Source organism: Grus americana, chromosome 12, assembly GCF_028858705.1.
Source record: "Grus americana isolate bGruAme1 chromosome 12, bGruAme1.mat, whole genome shotgun sequence".
In the NCBI taxonomy this organism is placed as follows: domain Eukaryota; kingdom Metazoa; phylum Chordata; class Aves; order Gruiformes; family Gruidae; genus Grus; species Grus americana.
In genome coordinates this window covers 20,399,534-20,425,881 of record NC_072863.1, presented here as the reverse complement: position 1 = coordinate 20,425,881, position 26,348 = coordinate 20,399,534, and the positions used below count along the sequence as shown (strand labels likewise).

The 26,348-nt window shown below is 41.6% G+C and overlaps 1 protein-coding gene across 2 annotated transcripts in view; it reads left to right on the top strand.

Moving 5' to 3' along the window:
• Positions 1-26,348, top strand: part of DCX (doublecortin) — an 82,996-nt gene that overhangs the window by 41,840 nt on the left and 14,808 nt on the right. The window contains exons 4-5 of one of the 2 annotated variants that reach the window (XM_054839692.1): positions 13,092-13,194; positions 17,179-17,301. In XM_054839692.1, the coding sequence (XP_054695667.1) occupies positions 13,092-13,194; positions 17,179-17,301 (226 nt within the window). Of the gene's footprint in view, positions 1-13,091; positions 13,195-17,178; positions 17,317-26,348 lie in introns of both variants that reach the window. The other variant, XM_054839691.1, reaches the window with a different exon arrangement.

Below are 26,348 nucleotides of genomic sequence, written 5' to 3'. Positions count from 1 at the left end.
TTTACATTTCTTTCCATAACTCTACATATGAGTTTATGGATGAGCAGAATCTACAATATCTGCCCCTAGAAAGGTGAAGACTACTGCAAGGTGCTGTCTGTGCTCATGATCGTCTCACACCAGAGTGATGTTGAGAATGAATAGCTCGGTCCAGTTCCTGTTAGTGTCAGCGGCCGCAGAGAGAAGCCCTGCGTGGTCAGACTCCAGGTTCGTGTTCTTCACACCAGCAGAAAGGATCCATTTAGCATGGAAAGGACAGAGTGAATCTAGAGGGGTGAGGGCTGGGGAGGAGATGGAGAGTGAAGGATAGGTGAAGAGCTGATGAATTCACGCAGCAATGGAGAAAGGAGGGCTAAAATCCAGATGTGTTATTTCTGTGGGTCAAATGAGAAAAGCAGTACCCAATTATCCCGGAGACAGCGTGCAAACGGAATGTAAATGTGTATAACCATCTGCAGCCGGCTGATCTGTGAGCTCATATAGTCACCTCTGCACCTGTAGAAGTGGAATTTGCTCTTTCTTAGAGATTGGGAAAGAAACAGATACAGTCCTGCTTGTAAGTCTCCAGCCGTCTCCTGTTTCTCTTATATCTCTTGGGGGAATCTCATAGCAATTAGTTTCTAATTGATTCAGTAGTCTACAACTCATTTTATGAGAAATGCCATCCAAATATAATGGTTCTTGCATGTTTTGCAGAAGCAGAAATTAATTGCATCATAATTTAAAAAACTCCTTTCCGTTCCCCCTTCTTCCATCACATAATACTTTATATTTCAAAAAGAAAGGTAAAATATTAAAAAGGATTTTTTTTTTTTAATCAAGCACTCTTCTGTGAGTGCTCAATGGCAAAATTTAACCCTGATGTCCTATACATTTATTACAATGATGTAATTTGAATGATACTCCCAAAATTACTGTGGACCCTTTAATACCTCTCCCAGGTGCTATTTAGTTGGGGCAAGAAGGCTTTAACCTTCTGCCTTTCGGAATCCCACTAGTAAATCAACTGCATCTTGGGATCATCTCCAAATGAAATTTGCTTGCTACACAGCAGCAAGGAGACGTGCTAGGATTATAAAACAGGACTATTTCTCACTGCAGAAATGCTTGAACTCACTCCAGACAATTATGCAGCCTGCCATTTTACACATCATCTATTTCAGTATTCCTGCATCAATTATTCCATTAACATTACTGCATGCTAAGCTAGAACTGTCCTGTAGACATGGAAGGGATGGGCTATATTTCAAATTTAGAAAAAAAGAAAAAAAAAAAGGCATTTTCATATGAGAGGTTTTGGGACATTCATCTCAGCAGCCTCGCTGCATGTTCTGTACAAAGTATTTTTATCTCACAGCCTGCTTAGCATTGTTAAGTTCTACCCTAATATGGTTTAGCTCAGGACATAATGCCGAATTTTCCATTACTCTGTTAGCTGCCAGCTGAATTGAACAGACCTGTTAATTAGAAAAAAATTAATAGCTTTATTCAAAGATTAACAGAAATTAGGGTGAAAACAAAATTGTTCCAATAGGGAGGGTGCATGCATTTGCTGTAAATTTAGGAAATCTCCCAAAACACAAAGAACATGTTCAGAATTATAATTAAGGAAGAAATTTTAACTCCCTGTAAGAACAGCTTGATGGCCATTGTTACTTTCCTTTAGATTTAACGTAGCACCTGTTACAATTTAGTTTTTAAAGGATACTGGTTTTAATTCCCATTAATCTCCAGAATTAGCAGTGTAATAAAGATCCTTGCAAACACCATAATTTAACTAGTCAAAATGCCTTTAGGAGCCTTTACAGAATATTTTAGCAATTGAGCAACAGCTTTGATGCTATGAGTGGGGTGAAATGCAAAGCTAGTGTTGATTACATACAGAACCGGTTGCAGCTTCTCGTCTTCTTCAAGAATTAGGCTGACTTGGATCCACAGGCTGCAGATGTTGGTGGACAGGATGGTTTGTTAATTGTCAGGCTTAGGAGATGTGTATTAGGAAGGATGATTTGAAGGTCGAATACTTCATACTTGTGTCTTTCTTCCATTAAAGTTGACAGCATGAAGTAAAAATGTTAGCTTTTCAACATCTCCTTTGATGAGAAAGTGTTTTGGATTTTGCAGATGTTGAACAAAACAGAGGGGGACTTCTACAAAATATGAGCTCAGTGACACATCCAGGAATTAATTAATAAAAGTAGTATCTTTAGATATGATAAAAATAGCAGAGATGTTTGAAAGGCTGTGTAGTTGGAGACCTAGACCCTGAATAAAACTAGTGCAGGCCGAGATACAACTATGTGCATAAGCTGAATTGACAGAATAGTCTTGTCTGGTCAGAAAAGGTTTTTAATTACAACTGAGTAAGAGTGCATCTTCCCCAGGAAAAATTGTGATAATTCATTGCCATAATCCTAATTAACATATGCTGTCTACCACAAACGCCAAGGAAGACAAGGTTATCCGTAGTGAAGTGTGTTAGTGTGCTGCTGTGCTAGGGGAGACACAGCCAGTTCAAAACGTGCTGCCTTCAAAGTCAGCACTGATGCCTGACTTAAACTGAAGTGTCCTCAAGCTCTCCTGATGCACTAATAATAATGGCAAGTCTGACACTGATTTTTCCTAGCGCTTATTTTGGAAGGAAGTCACTGATGTCAGCAGGACTCACGACAATGTCGAATAACTACATTTCTTGAGAGGCTGCCTCAGTGAGTAAAACACATCCACTTGTTACATGGAAAGCAAATCTGTTCATATTTAATAGAATTGTCTTTGTCACTCTGGGTGATTATTGAAGACAGAATTTCCTCTCTTTACACCACACCACAAAGAGGCTGTAGGAACAAATCCTGCTAGTTGGTACAACTGCGTAATCCTCTTCATTTTGCCAGAACTTTATTCTCCTGAAAGCACTGTGCCAGCATGCCACCCTCTGCTTCCATCGCTACATGCTGGGCAGTAGTTAGGCAGAATGGGTGGGTTGCAAGACAGCAGACTTATCCCTGGAAAATGGAAATATGTGAATAAATAAATCAGTTTTGTCCCCCTGTGAAGGTTCATCTTTGGCCGGTGCTGTACTGGGCTGAAGTCCATAACTGTACCCAGAAAGTACAAAGGGAACTCTTTGGTAGCTGGCCAATCTACAGGTCTTTGAAATGTTTGGGCTGAGAATTAAGTTCTTGATGCATCTGGTCATGAAGTAATTAACTGGAGGAAGTATTTTTACATAATGCTGACTGATAAAAGAAAGAGCAGGAGCCAGGAACACTTATAAGACATTGAAGAGGGAAAGACTCTTCCAGGGCACCCTTCTAGTGGGTAAGGAAAGCAGAAGATAAGATACAGAGATAAGGGCTCCTTGGGGGAAGCAGGGACCAGCTGTGAGACAAAGTCGGGGTACAGCTATTGGTCTCCTCCAGCCCCTTAGAGCTTCCTTACAAGCAGTAAATGCTTGGTGTAGCTCCTCACCCTTCTGGGCCTGTTGATCAGCTAATGGTAATATTCTTTCTGTGCTCCCTGAAGATGGAGGGGGTTGCTTGCAGGCACGCACCAAACCATTCAATCCTGGTACGGGGTGTTTTGTTTGTGTTTTAACCCGGATGAGGACGTATTTACCAATGCCTCTCTATCACCATCCATACCAGTGTTACAGTTAAAGAAAAACTCACACAAAGCTGAACAAAAGCCTTTGTCTTTTATGAAGATATGCACAATAGGATCAGCGACAGCTATAGGTTTTAGGAGCTTGTTGCTGAAATCCCATTAACTGGAAATTCCAGCCCATTGGTTCTTCAGCCTGACCTTGAGTAGGTTGGTAGGCTCCCTGTGCCCCGACTTTCAAGACTCCCATTTCAAGTAGTGTTGCTTGACCTTGGCCATATAGTCATGCTACTTCCAAAGTCTTTGATGCTCTTTTGTAGTCCAGATCTACTGTTTCCTCTCAAGAGTGATAAGGGAGGACAATTAGGAAGAATGGTTTGACAGTTCTCTGAATTCTTAAGTGCTACCTGTTTGGGGGCAATTTGTGCTGGAAATCTTTCACAGTCTCTATCTGTCACCTAGAATTTCTGGGTTTAGGGTTTTCTGACTGAAGAAAGGGTCATCTTTTATATATTGGTGTTGATGGCTGTGCTTCTTATGCCCCCAAACTGCACAGCACATTTAACCACAGCCTAATACCCTCATGAATGCAAGAGCAAACCTTTCTTCTAGGTAAAAAGAATCAACAGCCTGGATATCTGTTTCATAGTCCCCTCCATATGTATATGGAATGGGGATGACAAACTAACCTTTCTTCTAGAGGCTAAATGGATTTCACACAGTTTGGAAGCACCGCTAACTCACCAGATATATTAAATTCAGCGTTAACATTCCTACTGGGTAGCTTGGCTATTGACCTTCCTCCCCCTTGCTTTTTATTCTATTCTGTTTCAAACTTACCCATTTCCAATACTTCAATAAAGAGGCACCTTGTGCTGCAGCCCTTTTGAGAGCAGCATTTCTTCATGCATGAAGTCGTACAAGCTGCTGTGTGCATATATGCATGAATATTTCTTATTCCACTTAAATAAGCATCACAAATGCTTATTATAGAAATAATGCGTATTGGTCAGAAGCTGGTGTCCCTACTCTGGTTTAGTCACATTATAACAGAATAGTCCAAGTGGACATAAAGCACTCATAAGCAACCTTCTGTAGTTATACAGTCTAATTAAGAGGGTCTGCATTTTTCATCAATAAAAAGGTGTAAAAATTCCCTCTTGCATCAAAGAAAACACTTGATCGTGCTGACTTGCCCAGAATTTTCTTTTCTGAAGGTGGGAAAGAAAGGAAAAAATCTCTACAGAAGAGTGCAATTTGATTGTTTCAATTAAACTATGTAGGTTTAACTGTAAGCCATGGCTCTCGTGAATACAAGAAAAAGTTGAGATCTCTCAATAATGTTTTAAAGAATAGAAATCTCATGCCGTGTTTCTATTGGGAGGTCAAATTATGGGTCCCAAAACCTAGATGGTAGAGATGATTTTTCCTACCCTTCATGATGGCTCACTGCAAACACAGTAGTGAGGGGACAGCGTGACCCTGGTCTTGCCAGGTTTCCATGTGGATTTTTGGTGGCTTAGGAGAGCAGAGATGGAAGTGCAGATGACAGAGTTCCCTTCCCTTGCTGCTGGGTAGCTCAGAGAGGGGCTCCCCAAACTGTAATTGCACATACTTCTACGGCATGGGCTGAGCATGCAGGAGCATTCCTGATCGGTTTTTGAATGCCAACATCTGTGCTTTTTCTGCTCATCTTTCTATTGCTTATCCATTTAAAGCAGTATTTTTTCATAAAAAAGTGGATAAGTAATTCTCTTTCTGTGAATGCAAATGTGGAATCTATTGAGTGGGTGTGTGCATACTTTAATGAAATAATTGAATCCAAACATCTCTTCTTTTTAAATGCAGGAAACCAGAATCTAATAAAATGTAAATCAATTCAGTGTCTGCTTTGGGCTTGCAGTCTTCAGACTGTGAAAAAAAAATAAATGTATTAAGTGCTGTGCATTCCAATAGCAACATCTTTATTTTCCATCATATCCCCTTAACCCTTCTGAAGTATTTTTCTTTCTGGACATGTGGTGAAGAGCTTGTCAGAGAAGAGAAAACAGTTCATTTAAAATCTACTCCGCATGTTCATTCATTCCTGATATTCACTCTGGTGTGTGACCTTGCTGAGTCTTCCTATGGACAACCCTGTACGTGTTAGGTTTCTGTACCATCCGTTATTGATTGCAAACACCCAACTGATTAATTGTAATGCACAGTTGCCTTTGTGATTTAAGATTTTGGCTTCTCAGACCTGAAATAAACACACCGCTGCCAATTTGACCTGGGGTACAGGTGTTGGAGTATAAATAAGTCCATCAGATTTCTGGTTTGAATTAAAACAGAATTTAAACAGATTTTAGTTACATTCTTAGCTCAGTTAACTCTCAGTGCCTGTCTAGTGCTGAAAGAAAAAGTACATGAGCAGGCATCTAAAATACGTTAATTGTCTTTAGCTAACAGATGGTCGGATGTGTTAAATTTTATAGCATTTATTGAAGCAACTTAGAAAATAAAAGTACGTCTCAATTCAGTTCTGCTCTTGATAGGCTTTATGTGTGTATGGCATGCAAATTGTCTTCTGTGGTCTTTTTGCCCTTAAAGGAAGCCATTTCTGAAGACAATTTTGCCCCTATTCTGAACTCTGGAAACCTACAAGCTGAAGAAGTAGGATGATTTAAAGAAAGCAAATGGACATCTCTTTTCTTTGATGGAAGATGTTCAGCCCTCAGGTCGAACCTGTGGTGATGTTATTCCAAATCTCCTTTGCCAGACCTCTGCTGGCCATTTAGACAGAGGTCTTTCCTCATTCCGTGATATAAGGAAGAGATGGAAAGTCTGGAAGCAGGACTGTGTACATAAATCACTGTTCTGAATAATCACTAGCTACCACGTCTCACTCATCATTTATCGTTCAGCCTCACCCGGCTCCATCAGCTAAAAATAGGAACCTCTGATAAAGACATTTCTCAGAAAGGCGAAAAAGACAGTTCAGTTAGCCCTCCTGGTGATGTATTCCTCTTCAGAGACGTGCTCTGCCATCTTCTTGGCAAGCAGCGATGGTCCATCCAGGCTGCCAGAGGCCTCCTGCTAAAGTGGCAGCCACAGGAGCTGCAGAGCTGGATCCAGCAGTGAAAGCCACCGAGATGTGGCTGGAGCCTATGTTACTGCACTGACGATCTTCGTACTTGTAGTTGTAAAGAGTGACGGCGAGGGCAACCCATTAGCCATGCAGACGCAGCGAACTCTCATTCTGCAGATTATGAATGGGAACAAAAGGAGCTGGTTAATCATAACGCCCTTTTAAAGCACAGGAGGTTCTGCACTGGTAGGTGATTCAGACTAAGGATTAAGTCTTCAGGCTTTTGATTTCCAATTCTTTGTAATTATTTTATTTATTAATGAATTACAATTTTTAAATACTGCTGCTGCCTCCTGGAGGATGGTAGAAATAGCCAGTTTTTTTTATATATATATATACACACACACACACACCTGTGCAGGTATATATCCTGCATGTTTACTGCTCCTTTTCCAGGTGAACTCAGAATGTCTGCAGCATCACAGATACTTCAGCAAACTGTGAGCTCTCATCCAGAGAGATGATCGAGGCAAACTCCACTTTATCAAAATCCTGAAAAATGCTTAGTTCTACAACTACTATATTAAAATGAACACGAAGGCTCAGCATCTCTCAGAAGGCCGTAGCTTTCCTTTCTGCAATTAAAATTGCTGCAGCAGACACTAATGGCCTGTCACTGCAGAAATCACCGCTTGGAAATCCCGGCTGTATTGTCCTTTCGGGGAAGGTTTTTCTAGTATAAGCAGAGAGGGTTTCATTTAACAAGAAAGGAAACCACACTTAATGAAAACCTAAGGAATTGCAAACAGTTTTATACTCCCTAAAATCTCTGTTAATCTCTACCACCTTCTATTTCTTCCTTAATATATATTATAAAGTTTCTAAAAAATCAAACCTTGACACAAAGAAAAATGTTACCATCAAATCTATTAGAAATAATTACTTTGCAAGAAATAAATTTGTGCCTCATTGACCAGAGTGTGAGGATTTAACTTCCTTCACTGGAATTGTTTAAGCTACAGGAATTGGAGAGAAAACATTTCATGCAGTGTGATCCTTCTTAAGTCAATATTGTCTTTTTCATCCTGAATTTCAAATTAAATATTATCCTCCTTTACACAAAGGCACGCACATATATCCTGGAAATCAATGCTGTTTATCCTGTCTACTGTTATTATATACATAAGTTTAATTGTTGTTGTAAATAAAAAAAAGATCGTAGACTTAAAAATGGAAAAAACAAAAAATTTGCTAATTTGATGGTTTCCAGTGTCATTGCTAAGGGTCATGATAACAGTCACCAACAAAATCACCATTTTCAGGTAGCAGCATAGGTCCTTGCACTAGCAGGCTACTATTGTTATTTGTCTTGTGGTTTAATAAATTTATAGCTAAGAGCAAAACACAGCATTTAAAAACAATGATTTTCAGCTTATTAGCTGGGGTAAATTTTTGTTGATATGAACTCTCTTTCAGGGTTTTCATGGTATTTCAGACTAATTATTGGATATAATTAGAAGAGTAGATTAGAGTAAGCTAAAGCAGAACATATACTTTCTAAATAGTCCAGACTGCTTGGGGGGAAACTTGTACTATTTTTTTTTAATTTTTTTTTTTTTCACTGAGAAAACATGAGAAAAAAGACTTCTGAAGAATGGAGATTAGAAGGCTTATAAGGTTATTCTGGAGTCACTAAAAACCCCTAAAACAATTAATACAAAGTAGAGGATTGGCCTTGCTGGCCAAGAACAACCCTGAAATGTTCCATACTTGAGCCAGCTATCCCAGCAGAGCAACCCACGGTCCCGCTTCCCGGCTCGCGTCCTCTTTAGCTTCATGTCCTTCAGGGATGAGCACATCTAGGGCTTTCTCCTGGGGTTTTTCTTTTTCTAGGCACCGCTTGGGCAAGCTGGCTCTGGTGCTGTAAGGTCCAGTACTTAAGTTGCATGTTTTCGCAAAGAAAGTTTACTGCAGTGACGTTATGTAGACAGCATTACATATGGGGCATGTTTCAGGGACATAAAGTAATGATCAAGGATTTAAGTTTAATAAATAAAAGGTAAACAGAAAATACCACACACGTGGTGAACATAAGCAACATAGCTAAAACTGCATAATATATGACACTTGTTATTTTCTGAATTTAGCAATGTTTTGCACTATTTAATAAGAGTGGGGGGGTTTTTTTGGCTGTCTTTTCTACAATGTTGTGGTGAGTTCTTAATAGTGGAAAGTACAGCAGGAAACAAAAGGGGACAAATAAAGCAAATACAGAAGTTAATGTTTCCTGAATATTAGGAGCTCAACAAGCAGATTATCTAATTTCTTTACCATCCTCCAGTACTCATCCAGCCAGCTGTTCATAATTATAAAATACACATAATAACCTACTATCTGAAGGGACAAGGATGCAGCAAAGTGAACTGCAAGTATCTCTGCTTGACCTGTTCTATCCTTGTGCATGCCGGTAGTTTTCCATCACATTTGGACCCTTGATGTGAAGGCTTTCTTGGTTGCCTGGACTTTCTTTTTGCTTATGGTGGTTGTGGGGAGTTCAAGGACAAAATCACAGACTGGTTTGGGTTGGAAGGGACCTTAAAGCCCATCCAGTTCCAAACCCCTGCCATGGGCAGGGACACCCTCCACCAGCCCAGGTTGCCCAAAGCCCCATCCAACCTGGCCTTGAACACTGCCAGGGAGCCAGGGGCAGCCACAGCTTCTCTGGGCAACCTGTGCCAGGGCCTCACCACCCTCACAGGGAAGAATTTCTTCCTGAGAAATACACACTTCCACTTACGACCTGGAGAAATAAAACCACCTGTGGGCTCTTTTTGATTTCATCTAAAAGGTTGGGAAATTTTTGACCCCTTATGTTGCGATCTAGCTTTGCACTACGTTTAAGTGCCCAGTGGTTTCTGTACTGAAGGGTGAGCTAAGCAACCCATGAGTATTTTCCATGGCATAAGCATAGTACTTAACATTCAAATGGCAACTTGTGTATTGAGCTAAACACGATTATTTGCAAATGAATCAGTGCCACATTCTCAGGGGGAGGACTGTAATACCAAGTGCTGGTTTGAAATGTGATCTTTTCTGTGGGAGAATTCTCTATAGGTAGTATGTTAACTATTTTCTACCTAAATTTAGGCAAACAGAAGTTGGAATTCACTGAAGTTTGCAAAGAAAATTCTACCTTTGATCAAAGCCATAGCAGATTTCAGCTTGCTCCATTTTGAAAGTCATGCCGATGTGAAAAGCAAGCTTTTCACTAACGTTTGGCATCTTAACCAGAGCTGGTACTCTTAGGCAGTGCTTTAATTATACATTATATTAACCAGTGTGAAATAGTGAGCCTTATAAGATAGCCAAAAGCCTTCTTTATAGTTGATTTATTAGAGCTTGAAATTAACTTTTCACAGTCCAGCTCAAACGGATCTGTAGATATGGAAATTCAGCTCTGTCTACAGTAAGTTTCCCCACAGATATGTCCTGTGGTCTGTCCAGTCCCTTGCAATGCATCTACCCTCTGTAAGGACCCCAGTGCCCAGCTATGCCAAAACACCGGACATCAGCTGTCAGCCTGATACCTCCATCATAAATGTCAGTGCCAATCTTGCAGTCGCTTGGAATGGTCTCCTGAAACAATGGAACTTTAAAAAAACCACGTTTACCCTGGGTTCACCCGGGCGCTCAGATGTGTGGCTGGTGGGCTGCACCAGGCTGGCCGATGCTGGAGATGTTCCACGCCAGTGTGTTTGCAGATGAGCATCTCTTCTCCTCCTGACACAGTACTTAGCATATGGCTGGGATGTCAAGAGCTCAGGCTGAAGTTCTAGACAAAGTCAATTGGATAGAGGTTCTTTGTTGTCCCTCTAGCCCTGGGAGGCAGGTGCTGTGCTGCACACTTGCCTCTTAATAGCTACACAAAGGCTTTGAAGTTGGGCCTTCCAACATTTTCTCAGTACTGTTGTTCTCTTCAAAATAACAGTGTTACTTTCCACTTCATATGAGTTTTCAAAGCATTTTCTGAAGCTAGAAGTGCATCATCTTTCTTTGCCTCAGAAGAGCACCTATCAGCTTGCCAGGAGGCTGAATAAAAAGCAATTTTCTACACGATATTGATGACAAGTTTGGGTGTTTATGGATCTTTCCAAAGAGCAATGACGTGCACATTTTCCACTAGTTGTTGCACTGAGATGACTTGGAGATCATCTCTTTGTGGAGATAACATGATGGGTTACTGTGTCATTACCTCTGGTTCCAGTGGAGCTACCGTTGGCATAGTTATTTTGCTGTGTGTAATCACATCAATTATTTCACTGGTAACTGTGTAAATTACCACAGCTGTAACTGTGTAAAGATCTCAGTGGCTAATTATTCACAACACAGCCCCTAGAAAAGTGGATGCTGAACAGTCACCAGCAATAGTGTCCTGGCTGGTACAAAAGATGCACAGCGATGGTCTCAGCTTTGCTGGGCAACCCCCTGCCCAAGTGGTGGAGGGGAAGGCAAGTGGCACTAAGGTCTCCTGCCCCAAAGTACCTGCAGGTGCAAAGGTATTACCTGCTAGAAGTGCTAATGGTGTTAAGTGGAGACACCTTCTCCAGGAATGTGTTGCTTTTCAGCCCTTCTTGATATTTTCACTAAAGTGAGCAAAGCCATAAATGTCCTCAGCAGACACCTGGAGTGTGCTGGACTTGGTGTCTTACTGTCTCCTACATCCATGTGAGTTGGGGTCTGGACAGGCAAGGTCTAATGAGACTGCAGCCACAGTCTTTTTCCAGTCAGAGCAAATCCTGCGTATCCTTTCATCTGTCAGTATTTAAGGCCAGATGGCCGAAGACAGGAATGAGAGGCTGTTCCTCCTGCAGCATGCTCCAGCTGAAAGTGAGCTGCAGCAGAGCCAGGCCCATTACTTTAGAAAGGCAGCACCCAACAAGAGGTCTTAACGTGTCCCAGAATATCTTCACGCGGCTTCAGTTCTTGTTATGATGGCAACATGGGACAGGATGCGGCGGCCTGTTTCCATGCAACAGCATGCAAGTATGAAGTAGGTGTCTGTAGCCAAGAGGCCTAGAGAATATCCATGCCATGTTCTTGCACACTCCACAAGAACACTTCCCAACATAACATGAGAAATCTGAGTCCCATTTCAAACAAACCAAGATATAATAACAATGTCTTTAATAATATAAGAACAATGTCTATAATAATGTAAGAACAATGTCTTCAAGTATATTATATTGCAGAAAAAGAGTAGGAGCCAACCATGGCCATCATTCTTGTCCCATGTCACTCAGATATTTCTAGGGAGTTTGTAATACCCCACACTATGGGAAAAAAAATTAAACAGGACATTTTCAGATTTCTAAACTCTCAAATATCAGGTCTCTGATGAAATCAGTGGATGTGGAGCTCCCACATCTTGTGTTTTGCTTGTATTTGATGCTGCAAGGCAAGGCACGGATCTGGAGCTCCAGGTACTGCAAGATATAATTTCTCCCTATTTAGGATGGCAAAAAGAGAAGCAAGGTATTCAGAGCCATTAGCCAGCATGACCGTGTCTTCTGTTTATCTCATCCTGGTTTCGTGGTGTCCCCAGAGAGGGGTCTTAGTTTTAGGTGACGGAAAGCTATTGATTTTCCTTTTCCCGCAGAGCTGTCCTAGGACAGAGCTCCCACACCCGCAGGTGCCGCACACCTCCCCTCCCCCGGCTTGTGCCTTTCCTGCTGGGTAACAGCCTTCCCCAAAACTCCACCTTCCCTGGGATGGGCAGCTCTGCCGTGAGGAATGCCGCTTTATCATCCTATGTCTGGGTGGCAAAAGCAGGGAGAAGGAGACACAACATCTGGAGTAAATCTGTGGATTTAAATGATACCCGAGTGGGAAGGGGGGCCAATGATACTTTGGGCAAAACCTTTTGGCTTTAAAACCTTTCGTCAAGATTGCCCGCTCAGGAAGAGTCACATTTCTGCACCTGTGCTGTGCCCAGCAGCTCTTTGCCTTAGTGGTTCTTTGAGTTTTGAGGCTCTGCTGGTACTAAGACACTCACCAGCTTGGGCAGTGGTGTCACAGCCTTGCCTACCAACGTGGCATTGGTAGGCAAGCACCCCTGCTTCTTATTTCAGAAGCAGCTCAGGAATGCCTGTGTCATTCATTAGGGTGACTAATGTATTCTGTCAGCTCCTGAACGGATTGGAAATGCCATACCTTGTAGAACTTGCAAGGTAGTTGGGATTTATTTGTCTTTTTTAATTACACTTTTACACTTGACCTGCCCAGAGAAGTTGTGTGTAGGACTGAATTAGCATGGGACAGGAGGGACGGCAGAGAGGCAGCTCCCTCCTGTTTAAATTAAAACTAAGCCACATCAGAATGTTGCCAATTAAAAATAAAATGAACGACTTTGCTCTCTCTGTAGGTGACCTGTCTCCATGATTTCTTTGGGGATGATGATGTGTTTATCGCCTGTGGTCCAGAAAAATTCCGCTATGCACAGGATGACTTTTCTCTGGATGAAAGCGGTAACATCAAACACACGCGGCTCACCAGTCTGTGTTTTTATTTGGTTTCCATTCAGTTGCTTGTATTAGATAATGCTGCATGCCTTTGTTCTGTTTTTTAAGACCTAGTACATGGAATTTAACATCCTTTTGTGATGCTTGTACAGTCAGTGGATATTATAATTAGGCAAATACTGACTGAGGTAGCCCAGGTCAGAATAGATGGGCTCCTACACCATTTGACATTTACTGAAAGTTGGTAGTGTATACCCTTTCAATTTAATCCCATTGCAGTCAGATAGATACATTTTTCTTGAGAACCGAACAGTAGAAGGACTCTTGTTCTTATGTACACATGTTAATATTAAAAAATGGGAACAAGCACCGTTAAAAGAAAAACCACTCCCTCCACTACTTTCTTCTGCTGATTCAAAAACCGGGGCAATAATTCCCTTTTTAGGGGTGGGACTGGAAGAGCACCGTTATTTGTCCCTGTTACAACTGCAAACACAGATCTGTAATAGTGTGAGTCTCTATGATCAATTAGCCATGAAATCTTTGATTTCACAGAATATACAGAGCTTGCTTGCAGGAGTTACCACCTACCCCGCCTGGCAACTGTATACACCAACAGTGCAGGCTGTCTGCTGGTGCCAGTGAGTGCAGCAAGAGTAAATTAATGTAACTTTGACCATTTAAACTAGAAGAAAAAGGGATCTCCAAACATTCAGGCTCATTTCCCAAAGCGCTAGGTATCCTGTATATGGAACGAGAGCCCCATGCTGTTTATATGCTACAAACTGGCTTGGCATTGAAGACCAAAGAGGATTTTTGCTGTGTACCAGGAAGTCAAGCAGTCTCTAATCTTCAAACGCTGTATTTTTACGACTCCTTTGCAAGCCTGATTTTATTTGATGCTGGTACTTCTGACCTGTGTACTCCAGATGAACCCATTTGGTGGTCTTGGGTAATTCAAAGAAAGTTTCCAAGGTTCAGCTGAAACTTTGCAGGCAGAGAATAAAGGCTGTGTCAGGCTGGGGAAGCGATCTGTAACCTAAGCTTCGTATTTTTTTAAACACTCAGCAGTTGAGTCAGCTCCATGGGGAGTTCCACACTGGAAAACAGTTTGGATGCAATCCTAGCAGAACAACTTGATGGGAAGCCCAGCTCTCTGCTTACACTCCTGGTTACTACTGATTTTTCCAGCTTGGATTTCTCTAACAAAAATAAACCAAGCCTGCTGTTGGGAAGGCACTGAGAAACTGCAGCTTCTAGTGGTGTTTTCAGGGGAGTAGGGGTGCCCTGCACCTCTCAAGAAGCAGATGAGGAGCTATTAGCCAGCAGTGTTTTCCCATTAGACACCCATCATCCCGCCTTGTTATGAGTCAGATGCTGCAAGGGGAACTGAGAATCCTGAGGTCTTGCGGATGAATGTCACTTATTAAAATCTCCTCTGTTGTGGGGTATTTCTTCTTGCCTGTTTGGATGACATGCACTCGGATTGCTGGTTATTATGTTCACTCTGGCAGGACATCAGGAAACAAACTGAGAAATCGCATAAGAGAGGATTATGTCATCTTTTTCCTCCTGACTGCCCACCACAGCTTCCGTCCTATAATCCCTGTGGCTGAGCACCTTCCAGATGACGTTGCTCTGTCTCATTCGTACCCACTGGTTTCAGCATCAGCCCACGGAAATGTCGCACCCCTAGGATTTGAGAGGCCTGTTTGCACTGACCTCAGCACAGTCAGGTTTCCACCTTTAGAACTTTGTTTCAAGATGTGCAAATGCTCAGTGATTGCCTTCGGTGTACTTACACTGCCGACGGCTGAGCTGGAGGAATTCCTCAGAGTCAGCCTTTCCGTGACGGAAAATGCAAAGCTGAGTTTCATTTTAAGGAATTACTCCCCTAGGAAGAAAATAAATTTGAAAGCTCTTAAAAAGATGCATGAAGCATTTTCACTTTTTAGGTTTATTTTTTTAGGGAGTAATTCAGGTGACAAAACATAGATGTCTGACACCCTTTGAGACCCCCTCGGTTTCTGAGATACCCGCATGATATATGATTGACAGATATCACACGGGGCACCAGGAGACCCTCTCTGCTCCAGGGAGGACGTACTCTGTATCTCACACAGCATTTGGTGCCTATGGCTGAGCAAACAAATCGTGCTCTAAGATCAAAATGTTGCACTGTTTTCGTTAAACAGCTGTATGTAAAAGCCTTGAAAAATATTACTTCTGCAGTGACTGAAGATGATTTTTCCCCATGTTTTGGCTTGGCTGGTTAACACCAGGAGCAGTTATTAGCACATTCTCCTGAGTGGCTATTTCCCAGTGTCTCATCAAACCCTGTATTCTTTAGTATTGAGGAGGGATAGTCTGCCTTCCACACCTCCCCCCCCAGTCATTACTGCTCTTATGTATAGAAAATTGGGGCTATATTGACGCTGGAGCCCTACAAGTCTTTCTGTGGCATCATCTGTGAGAAGTACCTTTGGAAAAAAAAACCCCACACAACTTTTTCTATCCCTGATTTACAGTTTCCAAAATCCATTTAGCAGGAGAGAGAATAAACTCATTGTAGGTTTAATTATTGCCATGCAGTATCCCTGGAGCACAGGACATCCTCTCTCCATATTCTTGTACTGCATGACCCAACAGCAAACTCTCTCGCAAACCATCTGGAAGAAGAAGAGACTGGCTTTTGACTGTCTGAGAATGAGGAAAGCCTGGGGAAAAATTTAAGGCAATTACATTTTCATAGATATACTGATATATAAATAAATAACACATACATTTAGGTCAGACAACTTGTTTTCGGTTGACCAATTATTTATCCGCTATGTGCTGCCTTAGTTGATTCCCATTAGGGAATTCAGTCAAGGCAGTCCTCAGTCCAGCCCATGCATGCTGAGCTGAACTTTTCCATAAAAAACCTGTCCGTATGTGGAACATCTAATTCACGTCTGTAAAAAAGACCTGGTTTTCACATCTCGGTGAGAACAATCTGTTGTAGGAGATGAGGTGAGACTAGTTAGCATCTGACAAAAAGGAAATCCCCTTTTTATTGCCGCCTTCTTAACTGGGTTAAGTTAATAACTTGAGGAGTGGAAAGTGCTTTTTCTGTTAGCTCTCAATGTAAATAAACCCTGGTTTTGAAAATCTGGCATGCCTGAAAGCCTGGGACACACAGAGGTTTGTTAGCATTTCATTTCCCTTCTGCAGGACACTGTAGATCATGTTTACATTTTCCACTTTTCCTGGCCTATTTATTTTTTACAAAAACACAGTTGGGTTTCTTATCTGCTTATGTCTTCAAGTACATAAATCTACTAGACTTGTTTATGCAAACCTTTCTGAAAGGGATGAGTGGCCAGGACAGAGGATGGGTTCTGTAAAACCATTTTGTCATCTTTGCTTTCTGCATCTGAAAAGTTGCAGCTTGTTGAAACCACAGAAGAGGTTGATTCAGGCTGGGTGAAAGCCTCCTGGGGCAGATGTCCCATCTGTCACTTAGAAACCTTTACGTCACGCTATGAGCTGTTTGCTGGCTTTCTGTACCTCATAAATTGCATTCATCATTCCTACTACTAGGTCTTCATGGAAGGGTTACAGCAAATTAACTGGGTTTTTGGCCTGATTCTTCCCTCAGTCAGTGTTGACCATTTTCATTGTGCTCATGAGTTGGTGAGAACCAAGGCAAAGGAAATGCTTGGTAGGACACAGGGACAGAGATGGGCCCTGCTAGGGAGCCAGCATGGTCTTGACGTACGCAGTCTCAGCACCTCCTCTAGAGGAGCAGAGCTGTTCTTTTTGCCCTCCCCTAAAAAGTCTCCTTTCTGCTCTGGAGAAAATGAGGTATCAGCTTTCCCCTTGCCGTTGCTGTTTTCTACGGCTCTTTGGAGACAAAGCACTAAGCTGCCCATGGGTGTTCCATACCTGATGTCCATAGGCAGCGAGGGTAGGTAGGGACGTAACCACGGTTGCTATCTGTTTCCTTAGAGTGCCGGGTGATGAAAGGGAGCCCCGCGGCTGCCACGGGCAGTAAGTCATCTCCCACCCCTCAGAAGAGCTCAGCGAAGAGTCCAGCCCCCATGCGCCGGAGCAAGTCTCCAGCCGATTCAGGTAACCATCAAGATGGTGAGTGATTGTTTTCTGGTGTCTGAATATTAACTGTGCTCAAGAGAAAAACACATATTGTGTGTCTTTGGATATGCTGACCGTGGGTGTTTGCATATGAAACTTTGGCATTTTTTTAAAAAACAAGAAGCTGGTGCTAGTTAGCGTACGGGGGCACTTAATAAATATTGGAGAGGAATTCTCTGGTCGGTTAAGTGCAGTTGTGGCTTTAGGTCATACCGCCCAGAGTCTCACAGCCTCTTGCCCTAACAAAATTTTAAAAGAAGTTTCCATTTCACAGGCAGGAAATCCAGGCCCACAGCGCTCCCATACATTCCCTATAGATACAGACTGATTTAGAATAACCTCCTGTGCAATGCAAATGTTAATTATTGTACAGGTCAAAAGTGTCCCCTTCTAATCATTATTTAAAGAAGACCAGTGACCTTGCAATTGGAGAAGCGGTGATGGTTTATTGATGTGATACTGAGACATTCATTCAGTAACAGAAGAGAAGGAAAATGGGAATCCCGATTTGCTGCAGCAGCTCGCGCCATTTGAAATCCCTCCCTCCCTCCTCAGTAGCAACTGGATCAGTGGGGTAGCACACCCAGAGAGCTGCAGAGACTATAAATTAAAAGCTGGGCTGAATATCACGATTCTGGTAATTGGTAGTTTTTAGAGGTGTGACGGAGAGGGTGGATCTCTAGCTGTGTCATCCGTCTGCCCGTTTTTTCCAAAAAAGAACCAGACTTGGCCTTTCACTAAAATGGCCAAATTGCCAAATAACCACTTCAGGATTCCAGGAGAGCTTCATAGCTTAAATTCAAGTGACCCACAGTATTAACACAGGAGATATAAACCAGAAATTGCTTTTCACCTTCATGGTAACACATTACATACTGCATGTGAACACCACACAACAGTTGACCATCAGTAGATATTGGATTACCGTATATAAAATTGTCCTGACAGTATTCAGAAAGGTTTTCCCCAGGAAGCAGCTAATTTATTTAGAGTCTCTTGATGTTCTTAAAGAAACAATGTGAAATTGGTTGGTGGATGCCAAGACTCTGATTTTAAAAAAGTTATTTCTCTGTAAGGTGACTCTGCATTCACACGGTTTTCCTTCAAGATTCCAGCGCTGGCTGTTCTTAAACTCAGGCTTGCTATAATCTAAAAAGCTTTTACAATCCCAAATGCATGGTAAAGTTGCATAGGTACATTGAAGGCACGATGGAAAATACGTTGTCGTTTTAAAAAAAAAAACCAACTCCCATTCAATGATCTGGGAGTCAGCTCACATATGAGTTGTGAAACAGCATTTAAACCTTCTCCGTAAGCATCAGGTGCTCATTCCCATCAGAACTAGACTTTATTGCATGAACATATAGTCTAATGTGAAATGGCAACTATTGTGTTCCTGATTTTAACTGATTGAATGACTCACAGGAACAAAATGGTGAGTCATCTGATGAAGTTTAATGAACACAGTTGGTAGAGCCTTTCAGAAGGAGATTAAAATAACCAGAAATGCCGAACAATAGCCAGCTCCTGGAGTTAAGGCCAGTAATGAAGGACAAATCAGGTTTCTTTAATCCATCTAGACAAGGGTCTTTCGTACTTTCCTGTGATTTCAATGCAGAAAAAGAAAAAAAAAAGGCAGCCTGTCCTGCTTAATGAGAATAAAATATGCCTGAACTCTCTCAGTGCTGGAAAGGTAATCAAAAAGACAGTTGTTTTCTCAGGACAGACAGAAAAAAAGAATACCATCTTGTGTTCTTGTCCCTTGAATTTGTAATAAAGAAAGTGGGTCTACACATTAGTCAATATTTACATAAACAATCAACAGGCTTAGCTGGATTTTGAAGTTATCGCATTAAAAAGGCAAGGAATACTGAATGAAGCCTGATTAATAAAAGATGATCTGACCCATTTTTTTCAGCATTCTCACCTATTTCATTTGTCAAAGGATTTAAAAGCAGATTTATTTCAAGTATATTAAATATTTTTGCTATGTGTTTGATCTCCTACCCATTTGTACCTTCTGTCTTTGGTGTCTTTCACTCTGCTATGGTTGTCACATCAGAAACTGGAGTTTCCTTGATTCTCTGTTATTAGTTTCTGTTCTTTTCAGTTCTTTTCCATGTAGGTTTCTGTATCATTTTCTCCACCATCATCTCTAAGGCCATTGTGACATATACAGAGCTCTACAATCTACCCATGGAAATGGACTGATTTCCTGCAGGAAAGAGCTTTGAGGCTCTTTATTTGGGGCTTTTTGTGTATTCTGAAAGCATTTGGAGAATAATATTGCTAAAACCAAAGCCTATTATCTCACAGATTGCCAGAGACAAAAGACATCTCCAGCAGCAGAATGGCTGCAGCATGTGCTCCAGACCTTCCAAGTGGGACAAGCCACACTCTCGCAAGGCCAGGCCACGATGTACGCTCCCGTGGACCAGAGGCTGCTCCAGCAACCTGCACACTCTCTAACGGGTTCAATCCTGCCGCAGTAAACTGTCAGGTTATGCAGGTGTGGCCTGATGCTGTGTTAGCCATCGTCACAGACTGTGTAGATCCCCATCTAATTTGATTTGTCAGCCTGGAAGCTTTCTATGTAGGGATCTGCCTTCAGTGCCAGGTGATCTCCATTCATCTTTGATATCCTTTGCTCCTTCTGGTTTTGGCTATGGATGTAGTCATCTACTTCTCAATGGGAAACGTAGATCCAGGTATAACTAGCTTTCTGGGAGAGCCATAGAGAGAGTGTACTGCTGGCTGGAGTCCAGTTTCCCCTGATGGCACCCAAAGCTTTGTTCCTGACTGTGGTCTCTGGGGCCACCTCTGAGTCAGAACAACAGCAGAATATAGAAGGAAATATATGTAGCAAGTCTGTAAATCTAGTACTGAAAGGGAAGCAGCTTCTAAGCCATTTAATTGCTGCTATCACCAGCTAGATGTGAGCTGTAATGTATTCTTTGACTGTCCTGTTACAGCAGTCCTGGTAGTGAGCCATCTACGTAAGTGGTCAGCTCCCATTCCAAAATAACAAGGATTAACGTGGAGCAACAAAGAAGAGATAAACAAAACATTTTGTTAAAAAACATCAGGACAAAAGGCCGTGCACGGAAGTGCAACCGCACAGAGAGTGCCAGCTCCCAGCTGCAGCCATTGGAGTTCACTGGTTGAATTGCTACCTTCTGCTGGAGGTAATTTGCCTCCTGCCTAGATGTGTCATGGCCTTGCTGTGAAAAGCTTAATTCCCTCTAGGCAGTCGGAGCCCTTCAGCTCCAAGGATATTCAAAAAAGGAGGTAGCTAATCCACAAAAACATGTTAAACACTTTTTTCTTGGCATGGTACTTTTATCTCTTTATTTACCATGCAGTCATTTAAATGAATGAATGAATGAATGAATGAAAATGAAATTAATGAATGAATGAAAATGAAATGAATGAATGAAGAAGTGTCTTGCTGTAAGCAGATGGTAACAGACCACAGTCTTTATATTCCCAAGGGGATTCCTTTCTTCCTTCTCTCATTAACCCCCAACCCATATATATACCTTCTCAGCAATGCCAGTGTATTTGTTTTGATCCAGCTATTCCTCCAGACATTCTGCTGATCATTCCGTTATGGGGCTCTTTTCACCTCTTGGTTCAGTTTGACTAGAAGGCCCTGGCTGCTCTGCCAGCAGTTCCCACTGGGTATCCAATATTTCCTTTATTTTTCCATCTCTTTGGTGCTGGAGTTGTGATGCAGTCTTTCATCTGTATCCTCCACCTAACTCCCCCAAAATGTTGCTTCCAGCAAGGTGGGGTTAGCAAAATACATCAGGATTTTTCTTCTCCCTCTACAAGAATGTATCCAAGTGCCTTTTCTCTTCAGCTAGTAGAGCTGAACTAGTTTCTCATATATCAGGTGTGAAATGAGACTGGAAGGGATTAGTGTCTCTGTCTGGCCTTAGCTGAGCTCGGGTTGTTGTGTTTTGGTATGGACTGAACATGCTAAGCAAGGCATAAGCAAACTAGAGAAAATCCAGAAGAAATGTCCTAGGGTTCAGAAAGGTTGAAGGAAATGGACTGATTCATCTTAGAAAAAAGGAAGATTGAGAAGGGACAATTTAACACTCTTCAAATGCACTTGTATTAAAAAAGGATAAGGATCAATTTTCCTGTGTGTTTGTCGGGGATAGGACAGGATATCGGTTTAATCTTTAATAAGAGATATATAGATCAGATAATAGGAACACTTTTCAATTATAAGTATCTTAATCACTGAAGCAGGTCTCCTATGGAGATTGTGAGTCCCTGCCAGACTTGGCGCTTTTAAAAAATAAGATCTCTACTGGGGATAACCCAAGTAAATCTGATCCAAATTTAGAGCACAGAATTGGAGTTACAAACTTCTATGGTTATTTCTAGCCTCTATTTTTCTTTCTATGAAGTCAGCTTTGCTAAATGACATAGCTTAGAGCAATAAAATCCAGACTAAACTACACCATCCAATTCCTCCTCCTAACATGAGAGAGGAAAACTGGGCATAAGGAGATAAGTCTCTGTGCTGCTATTATGGTCCATGAGATTTAAATGGGGTAGGGTCAGTAGGAAGTTTGGCAAATTTTCTTTTAAGACACCACTCCAATAAGAAGTCAAACAAAACAAAAGACAGGGCTAAATCTCAAGGGAGAAATAGAAGGGAGAAAATAATAATGTCATTTGCCATTACTTCTTTGTTATAAAAATATGAATTTATCTTACAGTAACTCACATAACAAACAAGGGTTCAGTTGTATAAATACATGTGCTGTGATAGGAGAGTTTATGATTTTTAAAACCAGCATGATCTAAGGACTCTTTGTGGTACAGAGCCACAGGTACCTGAGCTAAAATTTGAAAATGTCTTTCCCCAGCTTTGCCTTGATTTGGCTCAGGGCTCTGAGGCACTGCTGCAGGACTTTCATTTCTCAGTCCTCTAATGGAAGGGTTTGGGTAGGGGGACAAAAGCATATTCACAGGGCAGCAGCAATTAGCAAAACAGATACAGAACGTCGGTCTGTCCTGACTGCAGATCTGGCTCCCCAGGGTCATTATAGATGAATGTGTTAAAAAGGCAGCAGATGTCTTTTGGATTGCACACAAGATAGAGCAGCTTGTTACCCCACTTGCGCTCACTTACGTTCTGCTAGCTGACAATCCACAGTACACATCCAGCGGAGAGATCACCCTCACAAAACGTGATGAGAAGAGGATGCCAGCACTGCAGAGCTGAGCGCCTGGAAGTTAGGAGGTGCCTGAGCGAAGGATGCCTGTGCAATCTGAATTCTTCCACTCCTGAATAAACACTACAATGGAGTCTTTATTTTTCTCACAGGCTCCTCTGTCCTGGAGGGCAGGATGGCTTGTGCTCACTAAATAAGCTGCTATTTCTATATTTGCTTTATGCTGTCCTTGTTCTGGTTGTTGCCTCTCTTTGTTTTGTTGGTGACACTTCAAACCCTGACCCGGAGACAAAACTATCCACGTATTTAATTTTCTTTCTCTCACTCTTGTGATGCATGAGCAGGTGCTCCTCAAATTAGGAACTCATCTGCAGAACCCTAGGAACCCCAATGGAGAAAGGAGTATTAGCCTTATTTTACAAATTGATAGAAAAAGAGATATCTCCATGCATTTTGAGCACTCATTGTAATCCTTGGGCTCTGCTTTTTCTAGTTCTGTTCATTGACAGAAATGCGAGTTCAAAAGGTTATTTGAATAATAACCTCATTTACAGGTCTTGGTGCTTGTCATTGCTGGAAATTCAGATCCAGAGCCCCAGTCATCCAAGCAAACCAGAGTAACACTCAAGGAACAACTGCATATGAGAAATTTGGCTAAAATATCTGTGGGAGAAGCAGGCAGAGAATTCAGTTTACCTGGATCTCTCATAGCCATCTCAAACATGACATTATGCTATATTCTCCATCCTCCCTCTCATTTGCTGGATAAGCCTGATTTATCTCCCGAGTGCAAATTGTCTTGTGCACTGAAGGAGGTAAGGATCCCGTGAAACAAGGTAGTGCACGTGTTCATGCAATTAAAGGATGTGTCATATGCACAAAGGGGCTTTAACGTAAATTGAGGTTGCGAAGCAAATGCAATGACATAAATAAGACATAATACACAAACAATAACGCAGTGGAAAAAAACCAAATGAATTAAAATGAAAGCTGGTTATAAAGAATGGTTTCCGATAGCCGAGCTTGTGTGAGATCCTTAGCTACCATAAGTCATTGTCAGATTTTAGTGGAGCAGCAGCATTACACACCACCTGGGATCTGCTCTTTGCCTCTTGTTATTTTCTTGCATTTAAGTTTAAAAGAAATGGATGCAAGTTTGATTATGAACACTATTCTTCATTATCAGACACAAAGAAAATTAAGCTGAGCTTCTTAATTGTTGCTCCTGCTGCAAAACTGTTTGTGAGTATTTGTAATGATACACATCCGTCTCATTGGATTTCTGATATGGATGTCACATCTGTTTTTTCATTGGTGCTCATAAAATATTAACATCCCTGCTGTAGCACTTAAAAGTCTCATTGTATTAGGGAATTTATGTCCTTCCCTGCAGCAGTTACATCTATTTGCTGCACACCGACTATTAGCTGTTCTTCCAGTCTTCCTGTTTGTGGAAGGGAAATTTGGGGTTCTTGTAGAGTTGTTAAGTGGCATTCTTCATCTTGGGAAGGATTGATTCCTGCCTCAGGATCAGTGGCAATTGGAAATGAGGAAAGAAACAGGTATTTTAGAAATGAGAGATGGATTCTAGCTAATACAGATTATATTAGTACTATTGTACCCCACATTTGCTTTAATAGAAAACACAAAGTCACTTGGTTTAAAAAAAAAAAAAAAGATATCCAAGTTCTTTTTTTCTGAATTGCCTTCATTATATGGCATATAGTTAGTGAACTCTACTTTTTTTTCCCGGAAACCTTGAGGGCAGCTCACTTTGTAGAACTGGAGCAAAGTGAAAAGTGGCACATCGCAGGGCAGGGACCCGTGCGGAACAGTTTCTGGGTTTCCATAACTAGTGTTTCCCCCCTGCCAATAAAGAATGGTCCGAGTGGAAGGAGGAGGTGAAGGGTCATTCTGTTCCCCAATTATCTGTAAATCATTATTTTTACTACCTTTTAAGAAATACCTATTTCCTCAGTGAGGTGCATTTGTAATGGGAAGAAAGCTATCTGTGATGAATAGCCTCCTCTTCCCAGTGGCGCCTTCTGCATAGAAATGGTGGATATGAAGACAGAGGGCCCACCTCACCATCAATCTATTGAGTCTGAGGTGCTTTAACACGCCAGCAGCTCCTCCTTTGTCCTGTGGCTTAGAGCACGTGTTTCTTGAATTTACGTGTATGACCTCTGCATTGGGCCGGTGATACTCTGAACCTCCACTGCTCCCCTCTTTCTCACAAGAAGGTAACAGAGAAGAGGAACGAGGTTGTCTCAGGCATTAAAGCAAGAGTTATGCTGGTTTTGCTCTTAAAAATACAACACTCGCACACCTTCTTCTTACTGTATCATACTTTATACGTTTCTTAGGTCTCCTCCAGACACTCAGCTACTTGCTCAATTTTAAGTAACTGATTTGCATATTCAGCTATTACAATTGAAAGCGTAAGTCCCATATACTGAAATCATCCATCCTCCTGTACTCTTTACAGTTAGAGTAATGGTATAGACGGAGATATTGCATGCTTGGAGAGCAGGACAACAAGCCTGGATCATTATATGCTTGTCTTACTCTCTCTGTGTGAAACAATCAACACAATTAAGAATGTTTTCTTTAAAAGGGGTAGGGATTTGTGCAGTTATCTGGAGGGCTGGCAACACTGCTGCCATTTAAGGAAGTGACAATCAAAATATTTGGGGTTTAGTTTTGTGGCTTGTGCTGAATATGTTAACATCTGGAGTAGGTTTTGGAAATGTCACTTTCTGTAGACTTGATTTGGATACGTAGTTTGATGCTCATAAGGCCTCCAGCTTGCTGCTGCTTGGATTGCAAAAAGAAAAGGCCAGAAAAGATAATATACTTGGACACAGCCAGCATGAGCTTGAATTTCCTTCCCTCAAGTAATGCTGCTTGTGTTGATAGAACTATGTGTTTACAACCCCTGCTAACAAGAAGGTCTGTATCCCTGGAGTGGATACACAGCCTATGAATGGCCAAGTTCACTACGCGTAAGTATGTCCTTATGAAAGACGTATTGTGACACCTGGCAGTTATCAAAGACATTAGCTTACTTCAAAGAACATCAGTGGTAGGAAAAAAATTAATTTATCCTTATTCCATTTTGTTTCCCTTCATTTTTCTGCATAATATGCTATCTACTTTCATTCCTTTTTAGTCCAGTAAATGCATAATCCCTTGCCCTGACTTAGAGCTGGGGGCCTTCACTTTAACTAAAAGCCAGGTCCATGGAGGCCTCAATGAATCACCAAAAGCCATTTGGTTTAAATGAATCATATATTTTTAAATGGAGAATAACTATGTTTTCTTCAAAGCAACATGAACAAACAAAGCAACCCAAAAGGCCAGATTTTGATCTTTGCAAGAGTATCGTCGCTTGATGCGATTCTCCTGATGGACCATGTTCAGTTCTCCGGTGCAGGCAGTGGAGGAACAGCAGAGCCCCCTTTGGCTTCTCCACAGAGAGGTGGACAGGGACATGCCACCCCATGCTTACACCGGGCCTTCAGAAGGGCTCTTTTGGTCATTTAATCCCAGCTACAGCTAACTACATCCCGGGCATTCCAGGCAGCTGTTTGTCTAATTTGTAATGTGCATATTTGACATTTAACATTTCTTGTGTAGGATCCAGAATATCTGCAGCCTCTGGTTTCTACTCATGCCCTTAAACGCCATGTGGTTTCAGTTGTGTTAAACTGTTCGGGAACATAGAAATTATCTTTCTGTTTTTCTGATGATGTACATCGTGGATCAATTTGGTGAATATTTGTAGTGTAAAATATTGCTCCTTTGATATATTTTATATTTCACTGTATT